Raw genomic sequence first — 24,845 nt, 5'->3', positions numbered from 1 at the left:
GTAATGTTTACGCTGCGAATACTGACCTAACTTTGTAACTACCTGCAGAGACCGAGTATCTCATTCATTTTGAAATTAAGAAGGGTAAATAGAGACTGCCTGATTCTGCATAGTGGAGGAAGTGGCAATATATGTCTGTGGTATCCAGGTGGGTCATTTCACTCTGCAGCATAATGCCAGGAGCCTTCTGTTTGTCCTTAGGAAAAATCGCCTGTTTCCTTAGAGCCCTAAGAGCGCTTTACTCTCCAGCTCTGCTAACCACCACTGCTACTGCTTGTAAGTTTTCCAGCCAGCCCAAAAGTGTAGTGTGAGCCTTTTGTAGTTACCCGTGAAAAGAGCAGAGGCTGTTTCTACTAATTTTTAATTGAGTAAGGGCAATTCGCTACTCTGAATCAGCTAATCTTAAAACCATATAATTAGGTTAATGTGAACGGTTCGCCGGATCCTTTATTCTTACCTAAAAAAGAACAGTACCGTTTACAAAACACAAGGGGCTTGTTTTCTGTCCTTATAATTTGAATAGTACAAAGCAGTGATCAAATGTGTACTACAGCCAGGTGTTAAACTGCGTGCACAGTTCCACCGTATCAGATTCCTCTCTCTCTCTCTCTCTCTCTCACTCTCCCTCTCTCTCGGTTAAGCGTTGATCTCCTTAGGCTTGTCTACATTGAATACTGTTGGCGAGTTCCATTTCCCCCTGGTAGCAGTTTCACCTCCTTCTCAGTCACAAACCACCATATCTTTCAACTGTTCAGATTTCCGCAGAATGTACAGATTTTTGGCTCATATTTTTGGTCTATTCCTCATAAAATTTGTGGTTTTCTGGTAAATCACTGGGATGATCTGAGAATTAAAGTCAATAACTAATGACAAACATTTGAGTTTCAGACTTTAAAGCCTTCATAAATGTATGTTGAAACAAATCCTGTTACTATAGCAACTTTCTAAGTTTATAAGAGCAATATTTAAAATATGTCCCTATTTTAGATGTTGATACTTAACTAGAAACTGCTGGATGCAATGGCAGTTGCATGCAATATATTAAGAGTGCAACCGCCACCCCTCCCCCAAACACACACACAGACACACACACACCAAAATGTGTGAAAAAGTGGAGTATCTGGAACAATTAATTCATTAAGTAATGTCAAAAAAGAATAATGTTTCAGGACCATATACTTTAGCCATAAGGTAGTTGGTGGCCACTGTCCAGAGCATTTTCTTCACATTTACTTTAAATAATGGCGCAACATCTATAATCACACCCCCAGAAACTGTGAGCAATAATGCGATGTTGTTACTTTAATCAGGGGCAAACCATTTGTGTAGGCATATTGTTACAATAAATCATATTGCTAGAGAGGGTCCGTGATATATAAATTAGTGACCACGGAAAAGTACAATAATTCAAGTTTCCAGTCTTGGGCTTCTTCTGAAGAATTCGGTTTACCGAGGCCACTTTAGAGTCATGACTTAAACTTACGTTTATAAGAAGGTGTGGTTGCTTTAGAATCTGAGATATACGCTACAGTAATTTGCACCAAAGTTATGATTCAAATCTAGGCTCACAGCATGGGGGGGGGGGGGGTCCTAACGTAGCGGATCCACCGTTCAAACAATTATGTTATCTATGACTTTCGTCAGAATCTGAGACTGACAGAGAATGAATAAGCGTTTAAAGAATCTTAATGCAGCTCGCAACCTAAGGAGATTGAAATAAGCTTGCTGATCCATATACGGTTCTATTTGACACACTGAATGAGCGCAGGGTGTGTGCCAAGCGTGCACGCAGAACCAGATGAAGCATAGTGCTAACAATTTTAGAACTGTCCACACATCAGTTTGTTGCAGTTACTTTTCTGAAAGTCTGTGCTATGGACTTGTAATCCAGTGACACAACTGGTTTACTAGTCAAGGTGCGTGTTTGAGTCTGTGTGTATGGGAAGTGCAAGTGAGCCAACTACTTTGTCTGGGACCACAGGTAACTACTATTTTGAGCAAGCGGGAGGAGGGAAATTACAAAGTGTTGATGCAGCATCATTGGTGAAAGACCTAGAGGAGCAAAACCCTGACTGATATGTCACCGGCGAAAAAGGGAGTGAAAGACAGAGTACTGCTCCCACAACCACTTTGCAAAGTTCAAAGAAACGGTTCTGGGAAAAAAATGAATGTGCAGCTAAGGGCAGCAGACTGACGCAGCACATCAGGTCAAAGGTCATCAGTACCAAAGTCTTATAAGAAGAAAGATGATGTAGATCACAAATTCTCTCTGGCTTTCTCTGTATGCGATCTGAAAACCAGTACGTGTGTTTAGTGGTATCACCCCACCCCCATCTTCGGGGGGAGAAGATACTTGGATCTGCAGGTATTAGAGGCAAATGACAAAAGGTAAGGCATCATTTATCCAAGGGTGTCAGAATGTGATTCTGAGTCAACTGCAAATTTATTAGAGTGTGAAGATTTAGCACAAGTGATTAATTTCTGCTAGGCTTATCCCTGTAATATCATATTTCATGCAAGCCCGTAGAATTACCCTATACAGAGATGGTATGTGTGTAGCATCACATTACATAAATCGGCCTCTGATTACAAATATGTTTCTGCATAAAATAATATACATATCCGATTATGAGGATTTGTATTAATTTATGGAAGGCAGTGCGTTAAGTGTGCCACCAGTACTAATAAACAGTATAATTTATACCTCGACTCTAACCTAAGTTATCGGCTAAATAACTGAAACTATAATAACAGCAACTACAACCATATTACTAATAACATGAATTAGGAATAACCGTGTTGTGTTGTATGACCTCTTTAATTTGTGATTATCAGGAAAAGTCATATAATTGTATATACCTGTGTACTTTTCAGATATTTCCAAACGACTGGATCTAATGCATCCTTGCACGTTTTTTTCAAAGCTGAAGAGTCAGTGTTTGCTTGCTGTTTTGGCTTTAAAACATAAATCTGGTTTTGTCAGTAAATGGTTTTACTAATGAATAAATGCTGCTTTAGTTCTGAACTGTAATTTGGAAAAAGTAAAAAATGTGCTACGCGTTTCATTCATTCAAAGCCTTCTGTATGGCTAACCCGGTAATAATAATCATGCATGTGACGCTTTCACCTTGTCCGTAGCCACAAAGGGTTCCCTGGGTGTGAGGGGAGCAGGGCCGCTGGGACCCCACTCCTTTCATATATAAAAGCGTTTAGATCGCTTTAGAGCGCTTAATCCCGAGCCAAGCTGAGTCTCTTTTGTTTTGTAAGTCCATTGTGGATTTGTGTTGTATTTTTCCTTCTTCGCCTGATTGACTGCCCAATGGATGATAATTATCCAAATGCTGCTTGTGTTCTTAGACTTTACTTTCCATTTATTGTGGACAACTGTCATGCATTCTGTCATTACATATCATATTTCATACTATCATACGAAAGCCGTACTTGGAATGAAAGAGGGAGTGTTTGAAGCTACAGATGTTGCAAGCAATTACGCTCAGAGCTGTCATTATTTAATTTGGGGGAGTAAAGTAGGTACGATTAATGTTCCAGTGTGGAAAAAATCTATATTTTTACAGACGGAAGACAACCAGGAATATGCTGTTACTAAACACGCTTTTAAGTCTTTTGTTGCTTGCGAAAGGCTTTACAGTGCATGGACATTTGCCTGTGTCTGTTCCTTTCCAAGTAAATCTCCCCTAACATATCACAGCTAGCAGCATTGCCGAACGATGTTATAACAAAAGGGCTGCAAAAAGGTGTTACTTTTCCAAGAGGATTGCATGGAAACATTTTAAAATATTTCTGTAGGTAGGTTGGTAGACAGACACAGCTAGACAGCCAGCCAGACATATTGCAGTGGTCCCACTGACTTAATTAAAACACTGGTCTAAGGACTGCTTAAAAAGACAGATGTCACTGCTCTGCAAATGATTAGCTCCCTTAAGTTAACGAAAATACGTAGGAGCATTTAATTTTAAAGGCATTATTGCGTTATAGAATACCGACAATATTTATTTGTTTATAAGTTACTCCAAAAATCTTGCAATATCAAGTTTACCACTATCATTGTTAGGTGAAAGCATGCAACGTTTCCTCTTTCTTCTACAAAAACAGGTGAGAAAAAAACTCATGTTTGTGCTTGCGTGGTGACCTTTATCGGCAGCCGGTAAAGACTGACTCTAAAATAAGAGGTGTGTGTGTATGTATATATATATATATATATATATATATATATATATATATATATATATATATATATATATATATATATATATATAACTTTATTTCGAATCGATGAAGCAGTAAGGCTGCTTCAAGGCTGGAAAATCGCTGCTGGCAGTGCCAACAAATAATGAGTCGTGTTTAGTTATTTGTCACCTTAATGCCAGAAGTTTTCAGCTGACATAATAGTACTGTTAGTGTGGTATTGTGTTCGAGACTGACAGTGACCGCTGATAATATTAAAAGTGTTACTGTTTCTCTTAACATCGGCAAACGCAATGGGCATTGACAATTACAGTATCTCGGAGACAGAATATGCACAATACAACAGAAAGTAATCTAATTTTATAGTTCAGTGATGACGTAAAAATGCTCAGACAGACAAAGCTACTAAGTTTTGTACTAATTAATTGGAGCAAATGTGCGGGGGCCGAGGCCGCGCAAGCAAACGCGCGCGCGCGCACACACACACACACACACACACACACACACACACCGTTTGTGTATGTATGCATGCGTGTATGTATATATATATATATATATATATATATATATATATATATATATATATATATGCACGTATACAGGTATATAATGTTATACAAACAAGCATAGCTCTCAACCAGTCAGGGACAAATCCAGACATAATCAGGGACATTTGTAAAATATTAGTACTATTAAGTAGAGACATTGCCAGAATAAGAAAATGTGAATTAATATCCATTTTATGAAGTAAAAGAAGCTTATAAATCTAATTATTGCAATTATTTATTAACAGTAATTATCCACTTTGTTTCCAAATGTCACCATTTTAGGAGGGATTAAGCGGGTCTGCGCTAAAATTTGACTCAAAATCAGGGATATCTCTAAAAATCAGGGCCAGTTGAGAGGTATGCTCACGAGTACACAACATCACTGCCTGACTTCTTGGCATCATTGCTTGCAGGTAGTACGCGTATTCCCGTAGCAGCATGCTCTTATTCACCACTGTATAGTAGCTGATGGCTTGAGTACAAGTGCAGCATCTTAAAGGCAATACAAACAAAACATCTGATAGGATGTACATACGCAGAATACCTGACTTCAGTGTGTATGATGTTTTCCCCTGTGAAAGATGTTTCTGACTATTCAGACAATTCTGTTCAGCTACCAGCTGTATCACGTTTCTCATTGGATTAATATATCTGAACAAAGACGGTTTAAGCATGTGATACTGGTCCAAAGATGAAAACAATTGTTTTATAAACATAATTAGGGGAGAGGAAGACGAGTTGTGGTGTAGAATAAAAACGTTACAGAAATGAGGTGAATAACCTTACTTGGACCCAAGTGATTCGTTTAAAAAGCCAGGGAAAGAGCACTACACGGACATCCCTAGTAATTCAATGGGGTGTTTTTAAAGCACCCTGTTCTGCTGTATATAACATCTTGTAATATGAGTGAGATATACATTCAAAATATAGGTACACTTGACTTGAAACAATTAACGAATGAAAAACAAGCATGGGCAAAAATAAAGACGAGTAGAAAATTGTAGTAATTAGCACTGACCGAAAGTAAATCCATTTCACCTTCCCCTAATCAAACTGTCACTTTGTTAATATGTTTTAGCTTGAGAGTTACTGGTTGTAGTAAATATAAGAAGAGCGTAGTGATCAGAGTACAAGATATGTTTAAGGGGCTATTGAGTTGCTCTGGAGCAGTATATCTGTTGATTCTGTCTTCATCGCCTCCCACTTCAGTTATTTCTCAGACACGGAATCTAATATTAACACTCATGCATCCTTTGCATTAACACAACCTGAAATGTTTAGCTGTGCTTACTAGATAGAACGAATTGAATCAGACAGAGACAATATATCTCAGTATCTTTAAAACCAGATATAAAATATGAATTAAGCAGTTCGTGTCAGTTGCAAGTATAAATGTCCTATTGACCGACTCTTTTGTAGGAACGAGTTCTCAGGGTATGTATTTTATTTCTAAAGTAGTTTATGTAAGGAGGCTACATTACATCCTTACTGCAGCAAGCCTTAGTGCTTAATGAAATGGTACTATTACGTGGATTAATAAGGAAAATAAGTATCTTTTTGTATGGATGGCTGGATGAATGTATTTTGAACACTCTTTTTCACTGCAACATATTTTGTCAGTGTATCCTAGAAATGTGTCCCTGCTATCTGTCATTACAGAGCAGGCATCATGCTCAAGTGTTCAATTGAGGCTTAATTAATGATAATGTACAGTCAGAGAGATCTTTGTGTTGAGACGGATTGATGGCAGTACCTTGTGTTTTTTCATTGCAGGTGGCATTGTGTAATAAGCTTTGGAAGTAGATAAAATGTTGTTTATAAAAGTAATTTAGAATAATATATAATTACCACTTCAGAAACAGAAGACACAAACAGTATGCACGAAAATGCACTTTTCTAAGTATTCATGGACAATTGTGCCCTATTTAGTATATACTGAATCCTAGAAAGTGATATATCCATCTTTAGCTGTTTAGACTAAAGCCAGCATTGTAATAATTAGTTGTGCTACATTATCTCCTTGCTACGTGCACATTTGCCTTTGAAAACAGTGGATGGGCTCTGCTTAATGCGTCCATTTAATAGCGTTTATTAACCGACATTTACAGTTTCAGTGCTAGAGCTTGAGAAAATCCACACTGTCTTACTATTTCTGAATGGTGTCATTACTGCTGTGGGTTCTAGTTAACGACAATGATGTCTTAGAACAATGTTTTAAACTCGTTGTCTCTATGGCTCTAGTGTGTCTGTTTAAAGCAGCAACCTTTTCGCTGAGTTCTGGATTATTCATTGAGTTCCAGTGGAGCTAAGAACCTCCGAGAGTTGAAGAGCTTTGGAAAGAAGAAGTCTAGGTGCATTCTTGATCGGTTAACCGGCAATCCAGATTTTTAAATAAATCTGGAACAATATAATCAGGATTTCCGAATCCTGAGCTTTTTTAGCTACAGATGACTGATTCTCAACAGTCGGGTTTGTGTAATCCCTCCCTCCACACTTCACATCATGTAGTTCATTATTCCCATTAAGATCAAAACCATATTGGGCCAAAACACTACCAGTCTGTTTACCATCGACTAGCGTTAGCGTCTGATACAGAAAAAAAGCTTATATTACAAACAGAAACTGAACATGGCATGAAAAAGAGACGCATTTTTAAGTATTTACTTGTCCAAAAGTACTGGTTTGGATGTAAGCTACTGCTTAATAAGGTGTGGCTATGATGAGTGTGGTAAGGAAAGGTTCTAACAGCACCTCTGCCCCGAATAAAATGTCTAGTGCAGACAGACTTCCCGCAGACGACCCCTTGACTTCTTAAATACACCTATAAAATCCACAAATGCTTTCAGTCGCTTCTAATAAAGGACTTGAACAGAGATCTTTACGTGAATCTAGGGAATCTGACGATTCTTTTGATGTGGTATGGGCAAAATAAAACTGATCTAAAGATTAGATACATCGTAAGGAGGAGGGGGCAGCGGTAAAACAGATGAATGAAATATTTCCCATGTGCCTGACCTAAACGTTGCTAAAACATCGGCCTGCTATGCCTTGCTGATAGCTATTTCCTCCTCCGAATTCCAGTAAAGGTATTTCCAGCACATCAACAACGAATTAAAACATCATGCATTAGTCCTGCACTAATTGTTTCATTACTGCATAGTTATTGAAAAGAACAATTAATTTGTTGGAAAAAGGTCTGAACACGCAAACTTCATATGGCCAATACAATGACTGCGCGTGTTTATATATATATATATATATATATATATATATATATATATATATATATATATATATACTTTCTTGTTCAGTGTATACATTGCTCAAAGTATACACACACACACACACACACACACACACACACACACACACACACACACACACACAATTTCCATTTCAGTTTGAAAGCTTGAGTTCTGCTAGAAGAAAGTGATAACACTCAAGTGGGGTTCTCTGACCTTTTATGCTTTTACCTTGTGCTAGTGCAGAATTTTGTCTTCCAAAGAATGCCTTACATTTAGTGTTTTGAAAACGCAATGAGATGCAATTGAATACTTCCAAATAGCAAAAATCAACCACTTCACCCTTGAACCTGGTACTCTTTGGCTTTGGTTGATATACACATATAGATACACTTGCCAGGCATCTGATCCCACACTGCATTAGCAGTGTGTGTAAAATTAACATTGTACTCAGAAAATTAGTACAAATACATTGAAAAAGCCTACCAGATGCTCCATTAAAAGAGAAGTTTTCTTGCTTCGCTCCTCTTACATTTCCAACAAGTAGATGAGTGTTGGTTTTGAAAGAGCTTAATGATTCTTCTGCTGTTTCTACACCAACTAATGGAGTGTATTCAAGAACATTTCTCCTGCCCTGAATTCATCCCTGATTTCTTTCCCATTTCAATGGCATACTTGTTTCCCTCATTTACTAAAAAAAGGAGCCAACAATTCCCCACACACATCACCAACATGCCTGTACCCAATCTCTTCATACAATACCCCATTATGAAGCCTATTACAACATATTATATACATGGTGTCTGACTAATAATTTTTGCCACATGGTGTATTTGAAAAAACTCAGTACAAAACAAGATCCAACAGCTAACATATATCTGAAGTGAAGAAAAGAATAAGCATTTGCTCTTAAATTCCAGAGAGCTCTCACAACTAGTCTCACTTTATTTCTATGATCTTCAGATGAATGTGTTTACATTGGTCCACTATACCATCTCAGAATTCCACAGTGGCGTTGTGCCTCAGACACTAAGGCAACCACCACCAATTTGCCAAAAATATTAAAAGTCTTTTCAGTATCCAGAATGTTATGGCCAGAACATTCAGCCATCATCCTCTAACTCTGCCCAGTCTTTCACTACTTGATCCCTGATCAAAAACTAGTGTACACAACAAAATGTTATCTGGTAGAGTTTATAAAAGGCATTCCACAACCTCATATTCTTGCCTGGAAACAACACATTGGATCCACACACACACACACACACACACACACACACACACACACACACACACACACACACACACACACACACACACACACACAGTGCCTCCCAGGTCAGATTAAACCACTGCTAGATCACTTTAATATTTCCTGGCAACAAGAATAATACCGGACTAGAATGCACCCCAAAACCCTAAAACAAGGGAGAGATTATTATTTTTTTTATACAGCAATCCTCAGAAGAAAAAAAAAATACTACCATTCCACTATCCAACATTTGCTGAGTTATGTCTGTCTGGGTTTGATAGCTATCCATGTAAATTCTAAAAAAACACCTTCTGACTCAGATAGAAAAAGGTTGTCAATATAGGAATGGTGGTGTTGGGGGGGGGAGTAATTTAACAATGGTGAAAGGCACAATTCCTCTTTATTTCTGTATGTCTATTGTCCCCCACTTGTGAAAGAAATCATGCCTTTCACTAATGTTGCAGAGCTAGGGACATTTTGCTGTTTGCACCTACATTTTTTCTGTTGTGCATCCTGGCAGTAACCTTAAGGTAGGTATAGACTGAACTTTGCATGGTGATGCCACCTCCTCTTGTAAGCAACATAGGCCACAAGAAGTCATGCCCTTGTGTAAGCTTAACAGTCTCATCTCCATCCTCTGCATGGGATATAAAATCCAGGTTGCTCCCTTGATCCTCCCCACTGGGAGGTGCAAGCAGATAAAGGTTCATTATTTTTGTCCCTTCCTTTACTGTCTCTTTGAAACCAATGCTACTAGTCAAATACAGGCTGCTGATAGTGCAGATGGATGACTTGCTGTTTTGCCAGCTGACCAGCAAGCACTCAGTTTACTCCCACTCAAGGCCAGTCTGTATGCTCCTTTCTTTAAACGTCTTTATAATTGTTGATGACCTTGGAAGGGAGACTTTCATAATCCCTAACACTACACGGTCATTGGTGTAATGTAGTATTTTGAGGACCTTCCACTTGACACTAAAAGACACAATGTACTTACATTCCATTATGTGCTTTTTTTCCCAGTACCAATATAACAGCAGGTGAAAGTGGACACTTCTGTCTCTTCCATACATATAGATGAAGAAATAATACAGTTGGTAAGCATTTTCATATCTGATTAGTTAAGATAACATTCATCTCTCTCCTAAACTGGGACCAAGCCCATAACCACCTAATATCTTTAACAAAAGGCACATTGAAAGAGATTGAATGGACTAGCAAAATATAATAAGATATCATTTGTTTGCAACTGTCTCATACTGTGTTATCACTGCATGCAACAAAACATGAATGATGCCCGCTGTGCCCCTTACAAAATCCATCTACATAAAATATACAAAGCTGAAGTTGAAAAGCCTCAGCATATTTGCCAAGCTCATAACTCATATTTTAAAAATCCATGTCAGCAGCACAACATGTCTGTAATTCCAAGAGATGAGCTTTTAGAAATGGCTCCCACCTCTGCCTCCTAAATAAATTATATCAGGGACAAAGAACCTGGTAAGTATCTGCCACCATTCCAGACACAATTAATAGCCTGTAAAGAGCTATAATCATTAATTGTGAAACTCTATACAGTCTGTGCCATTTGGCTCATGGTTATAAAACTTCTCCCACTAAACGTTTGCTCATAAAACTATCATAAATAAGAATAAGAAGATATGATGCCAAATATGTAAGTATTGTATTTACAATTTACTGTTTATATATTTACTATTTGTATATGTTGACCAAATGTCCACTTGGGAGTCTAGTTGGTCAAACCCATTTCAGAAAGGACTGAAGAGAAAAGCTTCAGAGTCTACAATTTATATACAGTTACAAAATGATATATATAATAATTGTAGGGATGTGAAACACAGTAATACACACCAAACAAAATATGCACTAAGAGGGAATTAGTGCTAAGAACAAACTGAAATATCAGTTGCTACCTTTTATAAAAAATGGGCCCATGTGCCTGCTTATTGTATAACCTCTATGCCAGTAAGCATCCATATTCTGCCCCATTATCTAATACTTCATCCCTCAAAACTTATTTTACTACTTATCAGCTTACACCGCCATCAATTTTTCTTTGGCAGTTTTGGGAATTGCATTTGCTAGTTCATGGATACCTGCTGTGAAATTTCTGGGAAGCTTTCTCGTTGTCTTCATTGGTTTCTCCTACAGCTGAACCAGACAGTTTGGCTTTTTATTCCTTTTCTTTCCATCTGCCAAAACCCTTTATTTTCCCCCCAGAGGACTGCTTTGGACAAAACCCTTTCTAAAGTGGGATAGGCAAGCTAACCATTAGAATCTTGTCTCAAATCTTCAAACCAAACCTTCAACATTCTCAGAAAATCTGGAAAATCTTAAAAGAGGTCTATTTATTTTTTACTTCCTGATATCTTTTAGCACAAAATCTGAAAGACTGCAGGCTTGATTGCCGCAAATATTTCTGCATCTAGTCAGATAAAGTTTATGTTAGGGGCACAATCTGCATGTGAATTTTTACGAGGCTCATATGTTTAGAAACTTTAAAACACAACCATTTTGAAATCCAGAGCCCCTCCCCCCCCATATACACACATTGTGCTGTGCCTTTACCGTGTGTGTGTGTGTGTGTGTGGGGGGGGGGGGGGGGGGTATTTTTCGTACATAAGAACTGCGTATTTATTGTTTCTCCTTCTTTGACAAAATCGGATGACAACGATATTTTTGAATCAGAGTGTCCTGGTTTGTATTTCAACAAAAGTCATGACCCGATTTTTCCCTTAATAGTACGGTAGACCCCCTCCCGACACACACACACACACACACACCTTTACCTATAATGTTAAAAACAGAATTTCACCACATCCTGCCTAGCCCCCTGCCCAACTTTGTCGCTTTGTGTCTTGAGCTAGGGGACCCCCACTAGTGCCGGGGTGTGACAGGTAAATAACCGCATAGTGTGACGTCTATATGTCTCAAACTTAAAGCGAATATAACAAAAATGTTTCACGATGTACTTGGGGAATCTGCACCGTGCACTGCATGTTGTGTTGTTGTTGTTGTTGTTGTTAGACTTGTAATCTCTACAGACTTTAGTGAGTGACAGTGTAGTAATGTTAAAAACGGACTCTTTATTTGGTGTCATGAGCGCTCACCAGATAAATAATAAATAAAACAGGACATGTTGATTTTAACTTTGAGAGTGAGAATGTGAGTTGCTACATGGCGGATGGAAAACATAAGGAAACTATTACTAAATAGTAATAAGGACACCTTGCCCCATATCTGACTACTATCTTACCAGGGTTAAGGCTACGTTTTAAAAGTGCTTTATTCAGACTACGAAGCAAACAGCTTTCAAATAGGCTCCAGACTATGGAACGCTATTCCAACTAACTTCATAAACTGACAGTATAATAATGGACGCAGAATGAAGCGAGCCAGCCACTGGAAATAACAATAATAATAATAGTAGCAGTAGTATTGGTATTATTAATATTTATGCTTTAAGCAACAAGGATTTACATAAACGTAAGCAGTTTTAAGATAACACGTACAGCATATTTACTCTAGGGCTCAGTCTAGAACTCTGCGACTTACATGATATACATAATGTATATATGTGATAATGTATATACGTGCAATATTTCAAGTTCAGTTCACTTTACAGTCACCATTACAACTCACACCTTGTTTTATTTACTTATGTATTTATTTTACAAACGTTCGCCCTTTCGGAAATAGAGCTTTAACTTGTATTAAATATAACTATTTAGGATGCATTTAATAATCAGAGGTGACTGAAATCACTATGAAAATTCTGAATGTCCAGATCCATTTGACTCGTGTGTGTGCGCGCGCGCGCGCGCACGCGATATATATATATATATATATATATATATATATATATATATATATATATATATTTATTTATATATTATACGAATGTAACTGTTTATTTACTGCAGCATGAAAATGCATCCTCCGGTGTGTGCCTGAAACACGTCCACTTTGGATTACACCACTTTCCCAGTTAGTGCCTGAAATGGGCTCGCTTGAGATCAGACCACTTCCCCAGTTAAATAAACTAAATAAACTAGTAGTTCAAAGTTCCATGCAAAGGCAGACATACGAGTGAGATATGACAACCGTGTTTTGTGCTGCCTATGCATTCTAGTTGGAAATATTCCGTAAAGTATTTATGACAATGCAGTTCAATACAAAGGAGATTGCAGACTGAGTTACATAAGGCAATGATGAAGCTGCACTGTAATTAAACAGATTATTATAACGTCACTGACAAAAGCCAGTCCACAGTGTGTGAGTGCGTGTATGCGGTGTGGGAAATGTGTTTCTGTATAATTCTTCCTTTAACATCAGTCTGCTCATGTTTACCAGAATTCATAACGGTAAATAGCATGCCAGAAATTGGAATGACTTGCAACAGCGTTGATCACCACAGTACAGTGCTCAAGTTCAACACTAACCAGAAAATTGGCACTGGTCGGAACCTCGCCGAACTGTTATTATCCTTTTAAATAGTATATATATATATATATATATGTATATATATATATATATATATATATATATATATATATATATATATATATATATATATGTGTGTGTGTGTGTGTGTGTGTGTGTATAAAGTTCTTACTTCATTCCTAGTGGCTTTGGTACAGTCATATAAGAACCATTTTTTCAACACTGCCGGAAAGTGTGCCGAGCACCTTTAAAACACTTGTCACTTGTCAAATTCACTTGCCTATATACAATAGGGAATTGATACATCTGGAATCATAATCACAGATAAAAATCTTGACAAACCTGTTCTGTAACTGGCTCTCTCAAGACATCTATCTGTACATTTTTAATACAGCAATGAAAGCATTCTCATATTTTACTGAGCGACTTTTTAGCATTTCAACCTAATTTTATTTGTAAACCATTTCCCTCTTTATTAAATATAGTTGTAGCACATGAAGTATACAGCTAATTTTGTAGCGTAATAGTTTTTGATCTTATTTATCGGTGATTGACATGCTTTCAAATAGGAATAAATCATGTTATTAGAACCACGTTGCATCATACTGTCGAATAAAAATAATCCTTTATGGGATTACTGAACAAGTCGATGTTTCTGATTCGCAGATGGTTTGATCGGATGAATACAGAGTTTAGGCTGTCTTGATGCAGACTGTACTGCAGATGGTGTATGGGAAAGAAAGGCAAATGTCCCGAATACCAGGTCAGTACCACTAAAGGCCTGTGCAGTGCATTGCAGCATACATAAGGACTATGAAATCACAAAGCTCCTGTTATGAGATTAGATTTAGTAGGCACCGTTTCCAAGAACATTATTAATTTCATTATTAATGTTTTCAATTCGTATTTTGGGTTACTACATGCAAATACAACACTTAAACAATAGGCAATACATTTGTACGTGATGTATTATACAGTTAACAAGTTAAGGTTTAAGTCATTAAGATTAAAATAAGCGTTTAAAACAGTGTAGTTTTAATGATGTCCTTCTTCTACTGTGGAACAGCAAAGCCACTGTTTTTTTATGTCAGGAATAATGACAAATTAGCCAAGGGAGAGTATGGCATGTTAATATAGAAGAACAAAAACACCTGTTTAACATAAACCCAATGTATTATACTTTGTTCAAAAGGGTTGATGACTGTAAAAACATTACCATTGTCTGGTAAGGAGACCCCCCCCCTCACACACACACACACGTATGTTTTTTTTTTTTTTTATGGTTTCATGGTTTCTAAATATAGCTGGAATTATGGAATTCACATGTCTTAATCGGCTATTACTGATCTACCGCTATCGAGCTGTTTACAAAAGAGAGAGGGATGATCATATTTGGAAACATGCTATAGTATGCTAACGGTTAAGTATTTGTCTTTCCTTTTTCCTTCTCCCATTCTTGGTATACTAGTGTTGCTTACTCAAGTGGCACTCAGTTGTCAACATCTCACCGTTACCTACAATGACTGCGCTATTATACTATTAACCACATTTTAAGGAAAACTATGCTGACTTACTCATGCTGTATGGATAGAAAATGTCACTTGACTCAGATTGCTTTTGCATTCCTGCTACAAAACTGTATATACTGCAGAATAGACTTTGGAAGACTTTGTTAGTTAAGGCCTGATAATTTTGGATTTGCTCTTAGCTGCTATAAGAATGATTCATTACATTGGTTCAGTCAGCCCTGCATTCTGAAAGTAATAACACTACATTGCATGCGGTAATGTAAATAAATACAGCAAGCGGGTGTTTTCAGTTCCATTACAAGTGCATTGTTTATTTTTCGTTATTAGATCTAATACATCATGTCTCTCCCTTTGTGGCTACGTTTGTCTGTCTGATTATATGCACATCTATCTCTCTAGCGGTTTCAATTATAAACTAAAACAGCAAGACTAGGCTGAACCCGGCAGCGCCCAAACTGACACCCGACAATTAGCAGTATAAGCTTGACAGCCCCAGGTCCTTTTGTTAAAGAGAGGCGTTCCCGACCATCTTTTGTTGGGATTTAGTCTCGGGCGCTTGCAGGATGCTAGTACCTCATTATGTGGCTGGTCTCTGTTTGTCTGGTAGGTAACAGATGGTAGTGGAGCTGATGACGTTTGCAAGAAGAGAGGCAGGCTTAAAAAATGAAACCTGCTATTTATTCACCTGCAGCATACTACATAAAAAGCACGATAAAAAGTCGTAAGCATGGTTGTTTAGTAAGGGCCAAATTATAAAGAAATGTGCTTTAGTCCCAGACAAATAACTAGGCAAGGGGAGGAAAGAAGAGAAACAGTTGAAACTGAGACAGTTAGGAGAACAGACAGGGTAACTTCAGCAGTTACCACCTTCTCTTTATTTGCAGAGAACTTTTAACCGATCTTGCCTGAGGCTTGGTGGGTGTTTTATTTGGAAGTGGGGGCCACTGAAGAACCCTCAAGCAAGTAATTATTGGACACCATGTTTCACATGTCATCACTTCAGCCTTGTAAATGTGTTTTCTGAAACGGAAAATCATCATACTGCATACATTCTGATTACAACCAGGTATTTTGGGAGCTATTAAACAACACTGCATACATATTGTATTTTGTCACCCTAGCCTCCTTTTACATAATTGCCTGTGGAATAGTGCAGTTTCGGGAAAGCTCCAATAACTCCGGGAACTAGCTGTTGAATGTTTTACTGCTCGTTTGTAGATTCTCCTCTAAGATAGTCTGGATAAATCAGGTGATCGGTAGTAACAGTGAATCAGAATACACATCTGTTAAAACTACAAGCAAAGGTAAAACTGCATGCTCTATTGCAGGGCAGCTCTCCCAAAGTCAACTAGATAAACGTTTTCTGTAAAAAGCAGTAAGAGTAATATACTTGGATTGAGCCAGCCCGATTAACATTTACAAAAATAGGCTAGAGATGCGTGTGTGCCCCCCACCCCAACCCCATTTCAGGCACTGTTAACTCTGCACATTTACTTGTAAAACCTGGCCATAACTGTTAGTTTCTTTTGGCATGGGCTCTGGATACATCCCACAGGCGCCAGATTAGCCTCCTTTATACTTCCCTAATGAAAGGTTTTTGTGTTTTATAATTAAATCTCTCATCGCGAGACACACTGTGAAAGCTAGCACTCCCACTTTTCTCTTCCGCACAAAATGTGCCAAGGCAGAATTAAAATTACAACTTGAGTATATTTTTTTTCGGAATGCATTTAACAAGCTTATTGATCTTTATATATATAAAAAAATTGTTAGACAAGTGAAATATCAATACACATGGTTTACACATTAATCCACTGATTTATTTACTTTTTCTCAAAAAAACCCCACCGATTTAAGGACGGACAAAACAAAAATTTGAGCCAAAGTCAGGGACATTTGAGACATACAAACTAGCTAATAGCTCACATGACAAATATCGCTGCGTTTGAATTAGGTAGGCTCAGACTGTAACCGTTTTTTAAGTCTTTACAGAGATTCTATTAATAAGAGAATTCTGGTGATTTGGGCTGGCAACCCCTTGTGTCTTAATCCTCATCCCCATGGAAGACCATCTTGAACCTAAACTAAACTGCAACAGTTTTAAGTGTGACAAAAACGGAGGATTTTGCCGTTGTTTGGCAATTCTAATTATGCACGGTTATAATTCTGTATTTAAGTATGCTTTCCAGATCCACACTGTTGTGTGTTAAATGTAAAGAGAGGCTTACTTTTTTTCTAGCTAACGTCCGCAAATAATGTGAATGCAATGCTACATTTTAAAAAGCGAAGCCACATAATGTCTAAACACATTATATCGTACAGCATTCTAAAAATAAAACAGAAGTCTCTCAATATCACCTAGATACTAAAGAAATAACTGCAAAATAAAACAGAAGTTGCAGGGTTTATAATTACAGACTCAGCGCCCGTGCTGCTGTAATCAGAACCCCGTGATATCGCTGCAACCAATTAGAACTCAGGAGGGCGTGACGTAGCATCACCCGTAGAAAAGGCGCGGAGGCTGGGGTTTTGCAGGCTCTATGGAGCATTAGCAATCGGTCAGGCACACATTGGGTTTAGGGGAGCTAAGAGCTGAGGTGCCAACTCCTCCTCCTCCCCAATTAATAGCGCAATCGCGCATATCACAGACTTAGACTAACTCGTGAAAAGATAAAGCGTGCAGCTTCAGTGGTTCGTGGAACACGGTCGACTCTGCAATAGCAGCAGCAATCAGAGGATGTAGGGCCAGCAGGATACCTCGATTCTGGACAAGCTATTCCGTCACAGACCCAGTGGCACCACTTGTGTGTATGTGTGCGTACAGTTGCCTTAGCGTCGACTGAACTTTTAGTTCAATTTCCCTTTCATTATTCTCTTAGACTGGTCTGTCACGGTTTGCACCACAACGATTCTCTGCATCCCAACATCGAAGCAGCATAGTTGCTCATCCTTCGTTCTAGTCCGTAACATCCATTAAATTCCGTTATAAATATATTTTGTTAAACTCTTTATTTTTAGACCCAGGAGAGAGAAATCTCAGAAGAAGATAAAGCTTTGTACAGCATTAAAATTTATTTACTAATGAATCATACCCTGCTCATGATGCTGTTGTATATAGAACCTTATCCAAGTAGAAGAATCAGATTGTAAAAAATATATTGAATAGCATTCAATACTTCTGTAAATTAGGATCGGACTTTTATGAACAGTAAAAATATATTCCCAGAACACACAAACGCACATTCATACCATAGCTGCTACCAGCCGGGACAGGGCTGTGCAGGCGGCCATTGGATCTGCAGATTGGGCATGCTATAGCCCCCACTGTTTTCTGGAAGTGCTGCCAAGCTCCTAAGAAAGAAAGACACGCAACGTCCAGGGCCTTTCAGCCATGCTGTTCCACAGCTTATCCGGGGGAGAGTTGCATGGAATCATTGACGAGATGCAGGAGAGACGGCCCAAGACGGAATCAGCTGCCATCAGCTCGGTCATCGACATGGGGGAGACGGAGACGGTAGGCGCCGAGACGGGCAGGGGGAGTTGGCATCTTAAAAGTCACTGAGGTGGCTGCACTGAGCGAGTATGAGTGTGTGTGTATTTTGGGTGGGAGGATCACTGTTACCAGTTTTCTATTGCTAGCACTGATTGGAATTAATGCCTCTTTTGACTGTTGCACCATAATGTTTAATCAGACAGATAATGAAGTGTAATTTTAAACAATTTTTTTATTTAAAATTAGGCTTACTTTTAAGGTTTTCTACAGTAATACTACACGGTGGTTGTCTCACCCGTGTCAAGACAAGCTAACAGTTTAGACAAAAGTGACACACAGTTGGTACTAAAACCATTTTATTTTTCATGCTTTGACCAATAATGCAAAATCTCGCAGTACTAGTCCGTTATGGATAGGCAACAGAGTTTTTATTTCACTTTGTAATGAATAACCCGTCCATACTTTACTAAAACTAGCCTATTGAAAAGTAACTAAAAATGGCGACCCATATGTTATCTTCGCAGTTTGCTCTAATCATAATTTAAGATTCACTTATATGCCCAGTACTTTTGCGAAGTACACATTGACATTTTTGACACCACGTATTTTATATTGTTGCATTTTCCTGTCTTTCTGTAGAACGAATATAAAATGTGAGACGAATTGTATCACGCAGACAGCATTTTAACATTAAAGCGTTGTATGAAAAGTGACTGTAGTTGCAACGTGTTTTAATTCAATACATTCCAGTCCGTGTTGTTTAATTGTCACAGACGTTCTTCAAACTAATTGCTGGTTAGGTTATTGGCCAAAGAAATGCTGATTAAATCTCGGCATACAGGGCAACACATTTTAACTTGCAAATTGAAAAACCCGATAAAATAAGAGGGTAGTAACGGATGCAATGTTGCCCAAGACAGATGCACTTTATTTTGTTCTGTTAACTTGTTAAAAGTCTGAGTTCCAGACATTTTTGCATCCTGAAAATACTTATTATTTGCTGTGATGAACTAAATAATGTGTTCAATAATCAAATGTATACTTTTATACATAAGTAATGACTGACTAGATTATTTTTTCTTTTCGACACTATGCATGTTTAGCATGATTTTTGTCTGAATAAATTTCCAATACTTGATATAATATAATGCATAGTTTGGGCGGAAAATGTGTACGTATTTTCCTGAAACTGTTGTGAAAATCAATGGTGCTTCTTATTAATAACGCGGCACTATTGATCTGCAGTGTTTTGCACTCAGAATTGCATGCCGAATAAACGTATTTAATATTTACATTCAATATGCTTCAGTAGTTTTGTCCTGTCTAATATTGGTGCACACCGTGCTGTACTTTGATTGGAACCATTCATTTATATGTACCTTAATGAAAAAGATAAGGACCAAAAAGAATAATTCATTCATTTGAAACGAATACCATTGCAATTAACAGTTTTAGTCATATTGTATTGCTTAATGTGTCCATTAACTTCGGTTGCTAAAAATAGTCAGTGAACATATAAACACAACCCCATACGGCTATTCAAAGTAAACAACGGAAATAAAAGGGCAATACAGCTCATTGTTCACATTCTTTGTATTAGCTGTAAACTATGGCTACCGATAGGTCTATATTCTAATACTTAGTGCAGGGGTCAGGAGCCATTGGTGCTTGCACTATTTTTTATTTATATTGCTTTTGACCCGACAGTATTTCCTCCTGCTTAATAAATATGGGATGACTTAGTAGTGTACAGTAGCCGTAGTTTCTCTTAAAATATCTTGGAGACACACTTCATTTTAGAGTCATGCGTTTTAGCATTTTTTTATATTTTTAGTGTATTGGCCTTATTTATTATCAGTGTTATTTTGGGGAGGGATTTCAACTTATTTTAATCTGTCTGACCTTCTGCATTCCCATCTATCTGTCACACGTATACATTAAGCGCAGGACAAACGTCTGTAACAAGCTGCCTAAATAATTTGCGTACTTGGGATCCTATACTAATTCAAAACATTCAGTGTTCTTGTTGGTGAGTGCTCATTTACTTCCTTTTTAATTTGTATACTGAGTGATTTGGTGCAGACATACAAATAAAGAACTGGGGTTAGTATAACTCTTCTGTGAAGGTATATGCATGGTGTTTCGGGTTATATCAGGGATGCAGATAACTGTTTCTACATGTACAGGTAGTTTAGAGTCATACACTTTAAAATAATACTAGCGGTTCTCTCCAGATCAAGTGAAGGAGATTTTTGACGTGATATAATTTATTTGCAATTGTATCTCCCATATATATATATATATATATATATATATATATATATATATATATATATATATATAAATAACCTTTTATTTAGAATATTTGCATCTTATAGACAGGTCTTGGTTTTTATTTTGAACATAACACATTGCTGCATTATATTTAGTGTATATAGGGTAATGCCTGCATATTTTATTTATTGTATACTGGAATTATAACAGTTTAAAATATTCCAGCCTGATTAATTTTAATTAGAAGGTAGTGTTTGTTAGGCTTTAATATTGCTGGTACTGACGAATGTACTGCTTTATCTGCATTTCTGTCTAACTGTCAATCCATCTGTGTGTGTGCGCCCTTTCGATTAGACATTTTCATGAAGGTGAACAAAACAAATTAAAAGTAAGACTTTTGAAATCCACTGCACCAGAGTTCTTAAAGTCTATGACCATTATTTGCCTCTGCATCTTCATCCCTTGCTGCCTTTTCTTCTGATTATCTTTGTTTTGTTTTTTTCAGACCATGCCTTCTATCAGTAGCGATCGCATCGCTCTGTGTGCTGGGTGTGGTGGTAAGATTTCGGACCGCTATTACCTCCTGGCTGTAGACAAGCAGTGGCACATGCGCTGTCTGAAATGCTGTGAATGTAAACTGAACCTGGAGTCGGAGCTCACCTGCTTCAGCAAGGACGGCAGCATCTACTGCAAGGAGGACTATTACAGGTACATGCACGCCCTCTTACAAGAGCTCACTTAAGGTAATGTGTGTGCAAGGAGCGTGGGCTAACAACTAGTGCAGGTTGCATCATATATACACCAGAGAGATAAATGTGCACTGAGGCAGAATTTAATATAAGTACCTGGGGAGTCACCTCTTAGAACAACAACAGAGAGTAGGAAGAATCTTTCTTTCTTGTTTTTTCCATGTTGAAATCTTAATGTTATCTGTATCTGATGGATATGACATTTTGAAATTAGTTTTTTTTTATTGGTGTTTAAAAAGTTTTATGTTAGTGGCAGTAAAACTCACTGTCATTTTACGGCTTTGGATAAATGTTGCTGGTTTTAATTTCCCCTGCATAATACAAGTAATTTGGAACATTTGGTCTTTATGACGAAACTTACATTTAGCTAGCATATTCACAGACATTGGACTCGAATAGTCATCAAAAAGAGATGCACATAAATTTTCTGTTTTGGTCTGGAAAGTAGAACTCTTAATCTTAACTGCACTCTGTGAGTGCGGCTATGGCTCTATAGTTAATCAAGATTATATTTGCCCCGGTATTATTTGTAAGTACTGGGATTATTATTTTACATTTATCAGTTTTTTAAAGGTGGTGGCGAGTACCAAGCCCACTTAAATTCCGTTCCTTTGTTTTAAAGACAATATGTCTTACTTGTAGTTTTAACTTTTGAAGTAGCGTGCTGTACTCCAGTTGTTGTTAAATAATAATAAAAAGTCTGTCTTCTTCTTCGGCCAACATACCGCCTCTTTGCCTCTGCAGTTCTCTATCAGTCTCTACTTAGCGTATGTAACATAGCAGCCTCAATAATCTAAACCTATTACGGCTAGCACTTTCGATATGTAAAACTAGATGTAACTGTGGGGGTGTGGGCGAGCGTACAGAAAGTGTTTTTGCCTTGTTTGATTAATGTAGCACTGTGGTTGTATTGCCATTTATTTATTATAGCCATCTTTTCTTATTATTTTTAGGAGATTTTCAGTACAAAGGTGTGCTCGATGCCATCTTGGAATTTCTGCATCTGAAATGGTAATGAGGGCCAGAGACTTAGTTTATCACTTGAACTGTTTCACTTGCACTACTTGCAACAAAATGCTGACCACGGGCGACCACTTTGGTATGAAGGACAACTTGGTGTACTGTAGATTGCACTTCGAGACTTTAATACAAGGAGAATACCAAGTTCATTTCAATCACTCGGATGTGACTTCTAGCAAGGGTTCGGGACTGGGAGCTGCTAGTGCGAACACACTAGGGTTACCTTATTATAACGGGGTAGGGACAGTACAGAAAGGGAGGCCCAGGAAAAGGAAAAGCCCAGGACCCGGTGCTGATCTAGCGGCCTATAATGCAGGTAAGTACATTTGCTTCTCTTAAAGTCAGTGATCTGTCTGTCCATCCATCTATCTATCCATCTCGTGCTGCTTTTGTTTGTACCTATTCTAGTTTGCAATAGAGTAATTCTGTTATTGGTGAAACAGTGTACACAGCAAAAAGGCAGCTGACTGAAAACTAACAATTTTCTCTTCAAAGAAGAGAAATATTTTGAAGTCATGTGATCAAAACAAACTGGAAAGTGGGAAACCATTTTTTTCCTTCTGTATCTTTTCTTCCTGTCTGAAACACATTGATTTTGAATATTTGGTATCAAAGTTTTAATCAGGGGTACTTCTTAGGTATACATTAGCATATATACTCTAGTACATTTATCAGACTGTATGAATTACGTAGCCACTACAATTCCTGAATGGAATAAACAAAGGAAAGTAGGTAGTGCATTTGTATAACACCACTTATTTTTAAAAGATATACCATTTGTATAACTTCATAAAAAAATCATAACATGGGTAAAAGCTGTAGATAATCTTTTTTTCTGAGGCTTAACAGATGGATGAGATATGTATACATTTTGTTTTTGAGGTCCTTCCAGTTACGGACACACACGGTTATGCCAGTTTTTACTGGTAATTGCTCACATTTCATCTTGTTCTGTTCACTGATTATCGAACAGTTCACCGATGCTTTCAGTATTTATTTATTTATTTTTTGCTTGTTGTGAAGTTTATGCCAGTAGTTTTAGCAGACAACTACGTTTTTTCAGTTACATGTTCAGAGTGAGATGCAGAAAAATAATTAAGCCTCGACAATCAACTAATTAACTAGCCAGCTTTGCATTTGATTAAGTGCTTGGATGCTGCAACTGCTTCTGCTCACAGTATACAAAATACTGATTTGTATTTGATTAAGTGCTTGGATGCTGCAACTGCTTCTGCTCACAGTATACAAAATACTGATTTGTATCTGATGTTGTTGTGATATAAAGGCAGTGTAGAACTTCAAACGGAACGTCTAAGCAGCCTTTGTTTCACTTTATTTTGTAAACCATAGTTATAAAAAAAGAAAACTTATGGAATATAAGCAGAAACAGTTTCTACTCAGTTTCTGGTGTTTGCAAAAGCTGTTTGATAGATCATTAACAGGGCATAACACGTAGTTGCCCCTACTTTTATTGGGGGGGGGGGGGGGGCTTGCGCTTCTTTATGGTTTGGTTATCCCCCCGCCGTCATTATGTAGCCATGATAAAATTAAATATTTCGACTGTGAGGGCAGGACTTTTCATTTGGAAGTATTTTAGTTACGGAATCATTTGCAGTAATCTCTTTTTAACAGCAGCATTATATTGATGATAAACAGTTTCTGAATTTTGATGAAAATGTTTACAAGGGTGTTCCATTCTAAAATCAGTTAGTTCCTTCTGGAAAGAACAGCCTAAACAATGACAGCCTCGTTATTCAGGGCACAGAGTTAGCCCTAATACATTTTAAGAGGGGACTTTATTTCCAGCCAATTCGAAATTGGATCAATAGGATTTCAGATCATGTACATGTTAGAATTAAAGTCCTTGTTAGAATAACGTTATTTCCAAGCGTTGTAGCCAGTGTACATTAAGTTTTATTTATTTTTATTTTTGGGGGGAGGGGTACTTAAAAGTGCCTGCATTACTGCTACTGCAAAAAGCTGACTGACTAAAAATGTTTGTTAAATGCTGAACATTAAACTTTGAGAGTATTAATTCTTGTATCACTGATTACTGTAAGGCCTCTAATAC

General features: G+C 37.6%; 1 protein-coding gene across 3 annotated transcripts in view; it reads left to right on the top strand.

Moving 5' to 3' along the window:
- Positions 1-1,687: 1,687 nt before the first annotated feature.
- The window catches only part of LHX2 (LIM homeobox 2), a 101,475-nt gene continuing 78,317 nt past the window's right edge, over positions 1,688-24,845 (top strand). Inside the window, exons 1-3 of one of the 3 annotated variants that reach the window (XM_044058370.1) lie at positions 1,688-2,388; positions 21,511-21,713; positions 22,708-23,090. In XM_044058370.1, the coding sequence (XP_043914305.1) occupies positions 21,514-21,713; positions 22,708-23,090 (583 nt within the window). In that variant the 5' untranslated portion in view covers positions 1,688-2,388; positions 21,511-21,513. Of the gene's footprint in view, positions 2,389-17,786; positions 18,753-18,794; positions 20,761-21,510; positions 21,714-22,707; positions 23,091-24,845 lie in introns of those variants that run through there. The other 2 variants (XM_044058367.1, XM_044058369.1) reach the window with 2 other exon arrangements.

Source organism: Protopterus annectens, chromosome 16.part0 (genome assembly GCF_019279795.1).
Source record: "Protopterus annectens isolate FY-2018-M chromosome 16.part0, PAN1.0, whole genome shotgun sequence".
Lineage (NCBI taxonomy): Eukaryota > Metazoa > Chordata > Ceratodontiformes > Protopteridae > Protopterus > Protopterus annectens.
Note: the sequence above shows the minus strand (reverse complement) of the source record. Positions and strands in the feature narration are given on the sequence as shown.